This window comes from Portunus trituberculatus, chromosome 44 (genome assembly GCF_017591435.1).
Source record: "Portunus trituberculatus isolate SZX2019 chromosome 44, ASM1759143v1, whole genome shotgun sequence".
In the NCBI taxonomy this organism is placed as follows: domain Eukaryota; kingdom Metazoa; phylum Arthropoda; class Malacostraca; order Decapoda; family Portunidae; genus Portunus; species Portunus trituberculatus.
The window spans coordinates 11363581-11376307 of NC_059298.1; the positions used below are offsets into that span (position 1 = coordinate 11363581).

At 40.1% G+C, this 12727-nt stretch overlaps 1 protein-coding gene across 1 annotated transcript in view; it reads left to right on the plus strand.

Annotated features, from left to right (window-relative positions):
- LOC123519072 overlaps window positions 1–11990 on the plus strand; it is a 116639-nt gene extending 104649 nt beyond the window's left edge. The window contains exons 2-5 of the mRNA XM_045280258.1: window positions 7101–7451; window positions 7718–7851; window positions 8429–8666; window positions 9259–11990. Of these exons, the coding sequence (XP_045136193.1) occupies window positions 7101–7451; window positions 7718–7851; window positions 8429–8666; window positions 9259–9329 (794 nt within the window). The 3' untranslated portion in view covers window positions 9330–11990. The remainder of the gene's footprint in view (window positions 1–7100; window positions 7452–7717; window positions 7852–8428; window positions 8667–9258) is intronic.
- The last annotated feature ends 737 nt before the right edge of the window (window positions 11991–12727 follow it).

Sequence of the window (12727 nt, forward strand, 5' to 3'; positions counted from 1 at the left end):
ATCATATTTGTATAAATTTGCACCAAACAGTAATGCCATGAGCTCCCTACCGTCTGTTGTTTGTTCTTTTATTTCTCTGAGATGACTCCAGTGACGACGCTCTACATGCTGCCTCAGATAAAGATATACCGATACCAAAATTTTGGCCGATTCCGATACCGATACTGATACCACCTAATTGGGCCGATACCAATACTACTACCGATACCGATACCACCGATACCGATTACTACTTATAGTGATTACTGCACTGGACACCAGGATGAGTTGGTGGACAGCGAGCGTTATCAGATGGGAGGCTTTGTTTTGGGCGATGCTGTGAGTCCTTCTGAGAACGTTTGTGAAATAGGAGCAATTCTAGACGCTTTTTGAAGCCATTTGCAAAGGTAAATTACTCATTAATTGGAATGAATATCTTCTCAGTCTTCTGATTCTTGTCAGTTATTTTAAATTCTGACTTCTTACTCTTTTAGCGACCATTTGGTCTTGTGCATTTTCATTATTAATTTCATTGACGATATTTTGGCGATCAAAAATATTTTTTAAATTATTAAAATTGTAAAACAGACACAAAATATTAGCAAAAGAAACTCATTTTGTTGTGTATGTTTCTCTTTAATTAAATCTGACATCCTTTGATATTAATTCATTAGACATTAGTAGACCAATTCAGAAAAATGAGCTTTCACCTAATCTTTTCAATTAAATAGAAAAAGTTTAGTTTATTCTAAATTTCTAGTGTATTGCTATGATCTTAAATAATTAATATGCAACAAATTATACACAATGCACATGATTACAAAACAGAATTTTACATCCTTAGGTTAACACAAGTAACTCAAAAATTAAACTTGCATTAAAATTAATATACATATATAATTCGAGCTTCCACCTATTCCAGTATGATATCTTGGAAAAGGCTAACACTAGCACTGTTAATTATAAATCAAATAAGAATATGCTGTTATTTACAATAATGCAAAATGCCTAACTATATATATATATATATATATATATATATATATATATATATATATATATATATATATATATATATATATATATACCAAATCATTTTGTTGGATTCTCCATATCTGAAGTTTGACATTCTTAGATTATAATTCAAAAACATAAGCTTTTCACCTGTGTGAACTTTGTGTGAGTGGAGGAGCAGCGTCTGACTGAGAGACAGTGAGAATGCGTGGTGACTTATGACCGACTGTGTGACAGGATGCCGGAGTTCAGCCAATACGCGTTTTATACACGTCCAATTTAGAGTTTGTGGCTTATTACCACAGAAAACAGTATTCTATGACATACGGTAATCACCACGGAAACTTATTATATTAATTTGGTATCATCAATATCTTATATCGAATATATCACTAAGTAGTAAATTCCTTTTAGGTATCGGAAGTATCGGCATAAAATAAGCTGATACCGATACCGATACCCAAAAAATGGGCCGATACCGCCGATTCCGATACCGATACCGATGTATCGGTACATCTCTAGCCTAAGACCTATTAGTTGGTTAGTCAGTCATTTTATCTGTCAATCTGTCAATCAATCAATTGATCGTCGTCAATACAGCACATAACGGTCATGATTTTGATGGTAATCCTAGAAATTTATTCCTTTTTTGTTTCCATACATCTGGAGAAGCCAAACAGAAAACAGACTTTTTAGAAGAGTGAGGAGGCTGCAATTTTCCCGAAGGTGAATATTATAAAAGTATTTCCTGGAAATAGAATGGAAGAGAGAAAATGCTTAACAAAATCCAAGATCCGCATTCTGCTCTAAAATTGTAATTAAAAAATGAGCGTTTCTTTTCCATTAACACCAAAACATTTCCTAGTGGAGAATCATTATTCCAAAATTATCACACACACACACACACACACACACACACACACACACACACACACACACACACACACATACACATACACACAGCCGTCTGTCCAGTTACCCTTCTTGTATTCGTCTGCAAATGACTAAGTAGGAAGACCTGTGTTTTGCAATAGCTTTGTTTTCCGGGCAGAGTGAAGAACAACCGACCGCAACATCCAAAATCACACACACACACACACACACACACACACACACACACACACACACACACACACACACACGCACACGCACCTCTTTTTTTAACCTGTCACCCATCATGAAAGTTGCCAAGTCCTGCTGTGCTGCGGATGACATTCTCTATTGTATTGCGTCTATCTGTCCTTTTATGTGAGGCGGCAGACTATAGAGCATTGTGCGGTGTGATCGAGGAGACCTGTTTATGCAAGGCAAGAGGTATTTCGGGGTGGAAGCAGAGCTGCAGCGCATCCACTAATGAAAATAAAAGTCCTTGGTGGAAATTATATTCCTGAGAGGGTTACGCGCCCCCTCTGAATTTATTTATGCAAATCATCCCCACGTATTTTTCAGGAGAGAGAGAGAGAGAGAGAGAGAGAGAGAGAGAGTATGGGTTGAAGAAGTGGAAGATAAAGATTTAGAAAAAAAAAAGTATACTCAAATAAGCAGACAAACATGTTACATACACACACACACACACACACACACACACACACACACACACACACACACACACACACACACACACACACACACACCTCAGAGACACCCAGACAGGGAAAATTAAGTTAATATTCATTTCTCTCTCAAATCATTAAGGTAGACATGAATAGAATTAGTTAGTAGTAAATATGTGATGACTGAATGGCTGCAGGAAGAAGGCGGCAGTAATATATTTGCTGGCTGACTGGGATCTGCTGTTGGGACAGGAAGCACGGAGAGGAGAACAAGGAAGTGAAAAAAGCGGCGCTAGACGCAGCACCTAATGGCAGTGCCCGGGCTGGCCGAGATCTGAGTGAGCGAGGTTGGGTTTCCTACGTGCTAAAAGCTTGGTGCACGCATTACGCCAAGAGTAGTTGCACCTTAAAATCCCTTACCCAGGCTTGCTAGTTTGCATCCCAGCTTATCTTTACTTTCTCCATGACCTTCCCAACCCTTGTCCGGCTTTTCTATTATCCCTCCTCATCCTCTCCCGCCCCGACTTTTTCATCCATTCACGACCTTTCTAGTGTATACCAAACCCTTTCTTTCCCTTCTATATGTTTTTCCCTTCCCAAAACTTCCTAGTCCTTCCTTGCCCTTTCCTCTCCACAACATTTTTCCCTTCCCTAGTCTTTCCAGGACTTCTTCGTTCCTCTTCTGAGATTCGTAACCTTTTTCCGGCCTTTTTAGTCCATCATACCAGTGTTCTTAGCTCCCAACCTTCCCATTCTTTCCTGCCCCTGATCTCAACAGCTTGATGGAAAGGGAGTTTGAGTAAAACCCTATGGAACAAGAACATTTTCTAACACAAAGCTGTCTTGTGTCAAATCCCTCTAGGAGGAAGGATGGGGCGAAGAGAAAGAAGGTCAGAATCACCACCTGGAACAAATCGTGTAGGAAAATAATTTCAAGCATATAAATTAAGACAGAATATACAATGACGAAGGAGGGGAGTCATGGCCAGTGTTATGAAGACAGGCTCCCATTGTCATCACGTGTTGAAACTAGCGTCGAAAGTTGCAACCAATTCATTTGTTACTTGTTAATGTTGATGCCACGGCTATCCTTTGCCAGTCTCACAGCGTGCCTATCTACGCGGGAGAAATGACTGCTCGCTGACGGTTAAAAGCGTAATAGTGGGCAACGTGTGTATTTTGCAATTCGCTAAAAGGTGGAATGTGATCTGCGCATTCTGTCATATTGGAAGAAAATGGAAACGACCTTATTCATAAAGATCCCAGTGTCGTTGTTTTGCAAGGCGCCGAGTAGAGCACAGCAGAGGGACGGGATGTCATTTATATGTTTTTCAAGCCGAAGGAAAACGAAAAAGAGTGATACGGATTTCTTTATCGAGCTAACAACTAACAAGGGAAGGCGACTGTAGGAAAATGCTGACTTTTACTTTCTTCTTACTGTGAAGTCATATTTCTTTTGTTTGGAAACCTTTGCTTTAATCTTTTCTTTCTTTTCATCCAATCCACTCCTCCTCCTCCTCCTCCTCCTCCTCCTCCTCCTCTTCCAAAATTCCCTTGGGGCTACAACCCTCCTGTTGCCGGCAAAGAAAATAATAAATATATGAAGTCGGAACTAAAATAAGCGAACGTTCATAATTTGCTTTAATGTAGTTTACTGGGTCAGTTGTTACGTTGGTTTACTTTTAACGTGCGGGGAAATTTTACTTGAGTTTTAAATGCATTTCCTCCTTCTTCCTTCCATTCCTCTTCCACACCCCCGTTCTCCCCTCTCTCTCCCTCCTCCATCCCTCCCTGGGGCAATAAGGAAAATTTATTTCAGTGATTTATTTTGATGGTACTACTTTAGGTTTTATTTTCATAACAAAAACAAATTAGAATGTGTAAAGTGAAGGAGTGTAGCGGCGGCACCTCCTTCGTCTTCACCCTCACCCTTCACACTTACCACCATCTTCTTTGTCCTAATCTCTCTCTCTCTCTCTCTCTCTCTCTCTCTCTCTCTCTCTCTCTCTCTCTCTCTCTCTCTCTCTCTCTCTCTCTCATCTCGTGAGTCGCAACGCCATTAATGAACGCAGCGTTGTCTTGTATTTACGCGCTATTGTGTTCAGCCTCTCCATATTCACAATTCATTTACGTCCGTACCTTCGTGTGTCTATATTTATGAATATATGTATGTATGCTACATTAACAACTGCATTATGCTTTTTGGTACTCTGTCACTTCGGGGAACGTTTCTGTCTCGATGTGAATGCGGTGTTATTTTTCATTACGTCATCTACCTGTGTAAGCCAATGTACGAGTATATATACTAAGGTGCCAGGTGTGCTCGGTCCATTTTTTTTTTTTTTCGTACCTGTCAGTTACCTATCACGTGTATATCCTTATAACTTTCCTGCTCGCCACTTACTACTCTGCCAGTTTCAAAATTCATCCCTGGTCTTTTTTTTTTTCATTATTGCTGTTATCAATCGTACTGCAACTTTACTTCTTTAACATTCCTTCCGTTACCTTAATCTTCAAATCATTCTTTTTTTTTCTCACATTCATCCCCACCTCAACCCACTTTCACTCTTTTCGATCACTCTGTTACGTCAGTCATAATTCATTCTCTTTACCACGTCAGTCTTTCTTTCTTTTTTCATCCTCATCGCCACTTCAACTCACTATCCAATCATTCTCAACTTGGCTTCATTGCTATCAGAGCCCTCCCTCGCCCTTTCTTCACACCTTCAATTGCCATCTGTACCCTTTCTCACCCCATCCAGTCACCCTTATACCGTTACCTCAACCCTCACTTTCCGCTCACCCTCATCGTCTTGTGATCGTGATCTGCACGCCGAATTCACTCGTAGCGGAGTGAAGGAAGACAAAAAAAGATTTCAGGGAATATTTATAGAGTCTGATATCGCGGTTGTCAATGTTTCTGCTGCAGTTTTGCCGTTATCTCGCGAGGTTACCTGAGAGTGGCGCGGGAAGGCATTGTGAGAGGAAAGAGTGCGGTTTAGTGACGTATTCAGTGCCAGAGGTGAGGATGTGTGGCACAGGAACGAGAGGTGTGTACGTTGCTGTAAACTGAATATGTGAATACGACACGTGCTCGGAATGATTTTTTTTTTTTTTTTTTTTTTTTAGGAAAGAGAGAAAAAAAGAGGAAATGTTAGAGTTGTATTGTAAAAGAGAAACAAAATCGTGTCAGATGCGAACGTGCCGGGGTGGATTGAAATAAAAGTAAGTTGCTGTATCAACTAGAATTCTAAATATTTCACTTATTCGAAAGAAATATTTAGTGACGAAAAAAGAAAAATAAGAAAAGTAAGGTTTGAATTGTATTGTAAAAGTGAACTATAACGTATTGTTAAAAGAGAAGAAAGACACAGTAGATGAAGTCTGGTTCGTAAATAATGTAACAGTTTAGATTATTCGAAAGAGTATACATGGATTAGGTAATGTTGATATGAATAAATGAAGTTGTGAAATGTGGATGTTAAAGTAATACTCTCTCTCTCTCTCTCTCTCTCTCTCTCTCTCTCTCTCTCTCTCTCTCTCTCTCTCTCTCTCTTTTCTTTTCTTTTCTCCCACGGATGGTGTTCAACTAGATGAATAAATGAATAAACGAAAATACTCAAGTAATGTCTTTTGCGTTAATCTCATTTCCTGAGAGTAAAACATGTACTGGAAGAGATTCCCAGAGCTGATCCCTTGTCCTGTTTTTGGGTAGTATTTTTTTTTATCTTGACTGGCAGGGAGTACAAATGTATTCTTAATCTCTCTCTCTCTCTCTCTCTCTCTCTCTCTCTCTCTCTCTCTCTCTCTCTCTCTCTCTCTCTCTCTCTCTCTCTCTCTCTCTCTCTCTCTCTCTCTCTCTCTCTCTCTCTCTCTCTCTCTCTCTCTCTCTCTCTCTCTCTCTCTCTCTCTCTCTCTCTCTCTCTCTCTCTCTCTCTCTCTCTCTCTCTCTCTCTCTCTCTCTCTCTCTCTCTCTCCCATCAGTAGTGCCAAACAAATCTGTAATCAGACGAGGCCAATCAGGACGGCGGTGACCCCACGCATCCCTCAGCCCTCATATAGGCAGCCAATCACCGTAATGGACGCCAAATTATTGCCCCACTTTTACCCCCAAGGGAAGACCCACCTGCTGCTGATTGGCTTCTTCCTTTCAAGCTTTCTCTGGGCGCTGAGGCTGTATCTGATGTTTTTTTCCTTCTTTTTCGTGTATATGTATAATGTGAATAAGTATGTATGCATCTATGTATGTGTATATTTTTGTACTACAGTGTGTGTGTGTGTGTGTGTGTGTGTGTGTGTGTGTGTGTGTGTGTGTGTGTGTGTGTGTGTGTGTGTGTGTGTGTGTGCCCGCGCGTGAGCATACAGATCCCGCTATAGGTTGAGAAAAATATATTAACGTTTTTTTGTTTCACAAGGTTTTCTTCCTTTCATCCCAGTTTGAGCGATATTTCTGGCTTATGGAGGAAATAAGTATATGCCTGCATTCCTTCCTGCCTCCCCTCAGTCCCCTTTGAGTAACGCCCATGTCTGATATCAATTTTGTGTCCCCGGCAGATCTGAGCCGCGGCCTGCGCATCACCAAGGTGGAAGTGCCGAGCCCCGTGGTGGTGGGGGAAGGTGGGTGGCTGGTGTGTGAGTTCGCTGAGGATGGTCAGAGTGTTTACGCCCTCAAGTGGTACCTGGGACTGGACGAGTTCTACCGCTGGACGCCTGCCGAGAGCCCCCCAGTGAAGACCTTCCCGGTAGACGGCAACCCACTTCGGGTGGACAAAAACGCCTCCAGTCGCGGCCGAGTCAAGATTCATGATGTGAGGCTCGGGGCTGCTGGCGTGTTTCGCTGCGAGGTGTCCGGCGAGGCCCCGCACTTCCACACCGAGTCAGGCGTGTCAGAGATGAAGGTCGTTGGTAAGTGTTATGGATGAGTGCTTTTATCTTTGTTTTTTAACGCCGTCTTCATTTCCGTTGGTTTATTGGGGCTTGTATGGTACTCGCGGTGAACGGTTTGACTCGCCTGTAGTCAGTAGCAAAGGTCTCCTGTAGAGCGGTTCAAACACACCGGCCTAAGAATTGAGAAAATAGTAATATAAAGACCATATGATATTAAAGTTCTTAGAATGACGCATCAGTGACCACCGAGAAATTAAGGATGACTTTGTTCCCTCCATCCCCAGACCTGCCTGACAAGAAGCCGCTGATCACCGGGGTGCAGGGCAGCTACCAGATGCACGAGGACGTGATCGTGAACTGCTCGTCGCCACGTTCCCTGCCACCCGCTACTCTCACCTTCTATGTCAACGATGAACAGGTAAAGAAATGCAGCGTTACCAAGGAGGAGAACTGGCAGAGACTTGTTCCTTTCTAACGTCTGTTGTTATTATATCAGATCATCACTGTGCACTATAAAGGAGGAACATTGCTGAAATGTTAGGATTTGCCAATTAAGTACATGCTTATTACAATGCTAGGAGTATTGAGGTTCTTAAGTTACTCTATGTGGACCAATTTGTATCATGGAATCATGACAGCGTGTAGAGACATATTACTTGATTTGCATTTCGAATATGAACTTACTGGGCTATTTCTGTTCGCAATTAAGGTAAGGGGAGGCATTGTACCCAACACAACACTACATTTCCATCGCTTATTCCCAAGTAGCCAGTCTGGCGCGCGTCAGTGGCTCCCGCCGGGCCTGGGAGTGCTCGAGACTTCAGAGCTCACTGCTGGAGTTGGAAAGAAAAATACATTCTCGCGCGCGCGAGCACACACACACACACACACACACACACACACACACACACACACACACACACACTAATCTTTTTAGTCATCAGCTCTCACGACGTGCCTTGGAGTTCACCCGACACCTCTCATCTCCCCTGCAGGCCGATCCATCATGGGTGATGCAGTATCCGACTTACGAAGACCCCGAAAGTGGCCTGGAGACATCAATACTGGGTTTGCGGTTCCCCTTGCGGCCGAGGCTACTTCGGGGGGGCATAGCTGAGGTCAAGTGCACCGCTTCCATTCTCAACAAGTACTGGGAGAGCAGTGTGGTGTCCGTGTATAGTGACATGCCCTATCATGCTTCAATCATGGAGGGACGCGCCGCCACGGGCACAGGTGAGCATACAGAGGTTGTGGTAGCTTCAGAAGCTAGAAAATCCTACCTTGCGTTAGATATCACATTTAGTGTATTCTTATTGTCGAAGAATGAAAATCGACATTTGTTTATTATTATTATTATTGTTTATTATTATTTATGAATAATTATTATTAGTTGTTTTGTTACCGTTAATTTTTTTTTTTTTTTTTTTTTGTGTGTGTGTGTGTGTGTGTGTGTGTGTGTGTGTGTGTGTGTGTGTGTGTGTGTGAGAAAAATATAAACAAGTGCTAGATGAAGGCGGTGGTGATAGCAGAAGTGGAGCAAGAGTCATGGGGAAGTGCTCAAGAGGGAAGTTTGGTGCGTCCAACAACAAGGGCCATGAGTTGGTTGTTAGGGTAATGGGGCCGCCTAATGGGAGGTGCTGGGGAGAAGTGTGTCAGTGTTGCTCAGGTGCTACAAGATGTCCGCCAAGTGTGTGGTTCGTTTGTTGATTGTGTTCTGCTAAATGTTTCGTGCATGTTTCTTTGTCTGTATCTCTTGACATATAATTACATTTATGTCTTAAAAGGTGACCTGTGAAGATGATAAGTCTATTTTCACTTGTCTCAGGGTGTTTGGCGGCAATCTCCAGTACGATCACCCCCATGTTGCTGGTGTTACTCCTGCTGCTGCTGCGCTAGACACTCCTGTGCCCAGTTACCGGGAAGCCCTGGATCCTATCGTTCGCCAAGGGTGTGTGCTGCTTTAGTTGGATGGAAGCTTCTCCTACACTAATTTATATCCACACCGAAATATATTGCGCGTGCTTAGGAAAGACGATCGTGTTTCCTCGACGAGTGAGGTCTGCTCAGCGTGTCGAGAACGCTTTGATTCTAGTATGGCAACGCGTCAGAGCACGAGATATTTGATCTGCTCTCTGCTTCTAATTCAAGTGTTTCCAAAAATTATGAAGTCCAGACCTACTGAATGCTGTGACAAACATCGATCGCTGTGTTGTGTCGCAATGTGAAAACGCTCCCTAGTCAGGCTTATAGTGCAGCAGGAGCATCTGTGTTCGGTGTTGAGGTGGGGCCGTGTGCGTTCTCACAGACTTGTGCCTCAGGACACAGTGGTCGAGATGAGACACCCCAGGGACGCTGTGGAAGATGCGCTGTGCTGAAGGTGTTTTCTGTGCTGGAAATTTTAGCATAAATGTATTGTCGCCATAGGTTATATTATTCTCTCTAAAGTCAACCTTTCGGTTCCCATGGTATGTGCGAGTCTGTGGCGTGCTGTAAATATGTAGTGGATTTCTGAAAAAAAAACCTAATAAAGAGCGTGGTTATGAGGGCCGCAACTACGCCAGCCCTTACGGTGTGAGGAAGGAAGACTAACATTTCCTCAAGACATACTACCAGCATGAGGACCGGTGCGGTGAGTGACGGGCAGCACCAGCGGGGTATGATTGGGGGACCCGCCTACTTCTTCACGTCATCATTAAAATGGACGCCCTGAAAATAATGAGCTGTTTCACGATTTCTGTGGGTTTTTGATATATTGGAAGATCCATCACTAGTTATCATGCTTTGAAAGGAATCGTCTTTTATCATGTGCATTAATTCAGTAAGCCATTAATTATTAACAACACGGTAACAAAATAAGGAGAGCCACTAACAAGGCTATTCTAAGTGACCATCCTGCGGCGCCTCAAGGCCTGTTAGTGCATCCGGACGCCGCCACCATGCTTCTCGCACCTGCAGGGTCATTCCTCAGTCCACGAGAAGAAAAGACTGATGTGAGTGGCCAAACAAGATGGAGGTGGGGCCCTTCTCACATTGCAGGTTATGCGAACGCACGCCAGGAACACAGTACATCTGCTGCGCGGGAACAACAGTAAGTCATGTCGGGTCCATTTATTAGAATCCTGGAGTTGTTAGTGATGTCAATTTTGTTACATTAATAGGTATGGAGAGAGAAAAAAAGCTTACTTGTATTCCAATTTTTCGTTTTGATGCACAGGTGAGAATATGAAAATGATGAATGAGTTGCAGTGTTTTTTATTCAAAACAACAATCTGAAATTGAAATAGTACTTTTGTGTTAAAATAAATAAACGCAGAAACATGTTGAGGGTGCTAGATTCCGTACCCTTTTTTTTCACAGCCGATGCAGATCAGCTTTGGATGAAAGAGGCTTTGTGGTGATGCGTGATTATTTAATTTTGAGCACCAGTGTGCCAGCATGAATGTTGCCGGGACGCGTTTGATCTTGCGCGGATGAATTTGACTTGTATTTATTGAATTGCCCCGTGGACCTCCATTACCTTTAACGTACGCCTGTGTGTGTGTGTGTGTGTAAGAGAGAGAGAGAGAGAGAGAGAGAGAGAGAGACTCATCATTATCAGAACATGTCATTACTTGTATTTATTTTCTACCTTTAGATATTATCAAAATAGAATCACGTGATGAAAATGTATTCAGTATTTTATTTATCATTTATGCATACTTTTACAAAGGATAAAATGTAATTGTAATACTTTGGAATGTCTTCAGTTGCAAGACTAGACGAAGGGTTTATACCACCAAAGATTAAGAGATAAAATTAAGAGCCAATGCATAATTTTTATATGTAAATGTTTTCATCATTGCTCGGTTGTGTGGCCTTGTAAGCTAAAGAGAGAGAAAAAAGTGTGGTATTGTTCTGCGTTTAGATTATTTTAGATTGTCCTCAAAAAAATATTCAGTAACAAATACTATCTTAATTATCTTTAAATTGTGAACAATTAATTACTGTCTTATGTATATCATGATATAGATTATTGAAAGGATGCCCGGGAGTCCAAACACAGAATGTGAATGCAAACATGTCCGAGTTCTTGGCCGCGTGAGTAGTGCGCGGTCCTCACCAGAATGTGCTGTACAGACAGGGTCGTCAGAGCTTTCTTCTTTTGATCTTTCTTTTCATTCACATATGAGCGGATTAAGCGATTACTTTTATTGAACGACTTCAGTTCATAAATCCACGAAATGGAAACACGTGGGTAGAGCAGCATCGCTCAGACCGTACGTTACTTGGGTCTGCTTGCAGTCGGTGAAGAGGATTAGTAAATTGTTGGTGTGTCACCTGCCAGCACGTCACTCCTGGTATTGCAACTCCTTGTGTAATTGTCGGTATTTAATTGTTTTAAGTGATGATCACACATACTGTTTTCCATCGCTCTGAAAGGCAAGTTCCGGGTTTTTCTTTGTCAACACGATGGCAGCTCGTCAAACCGAACTTAAACATGGATCTTTTTTGCCAGATACTCTGCATACATCATTCCATTTCCTCGTTACTTCGTCCGATGGTGTTCTGGCGTTACATATTTCCTTTTTCAATATATATATATATATATATATATATATATATATATATATATATATATATATATATATATATATATATATATATATATATATATATATATATATATATATATATATATATATATATATATATATATATATATATATATATATATATATATATATATATATATATATATATATATATATATATATATATATATATATATATATATATATATATATATATATATATATATATATATATATATATATATATATATATATATATATATATATATATATATATATATATATATATATATATATATATATATATATATATATATATATATATATATATATATATATATATATATATATATATATATATATATATATATATATATATATATATATATATATATATATATATATATATATATATATATATATATATATATATATATATATATATATATATATATATATATATATATATATATATATATATATATATATATATATATATATATATATATATATATATATATATATATATATATATATATATATATATATATATATATATATATATATATATATATATATATATATATGCATGAAATATTAACATTACAATACAAGAACTTTTTTTTTTTTTTTTCTTTTTTTTTTTTTTTTTTTTTCCTTTTCTTTTTGAAGAGCGCTAAGTGTTGCCAAACATGTATTTGGGAGACCAGGTGTATCCAGGTG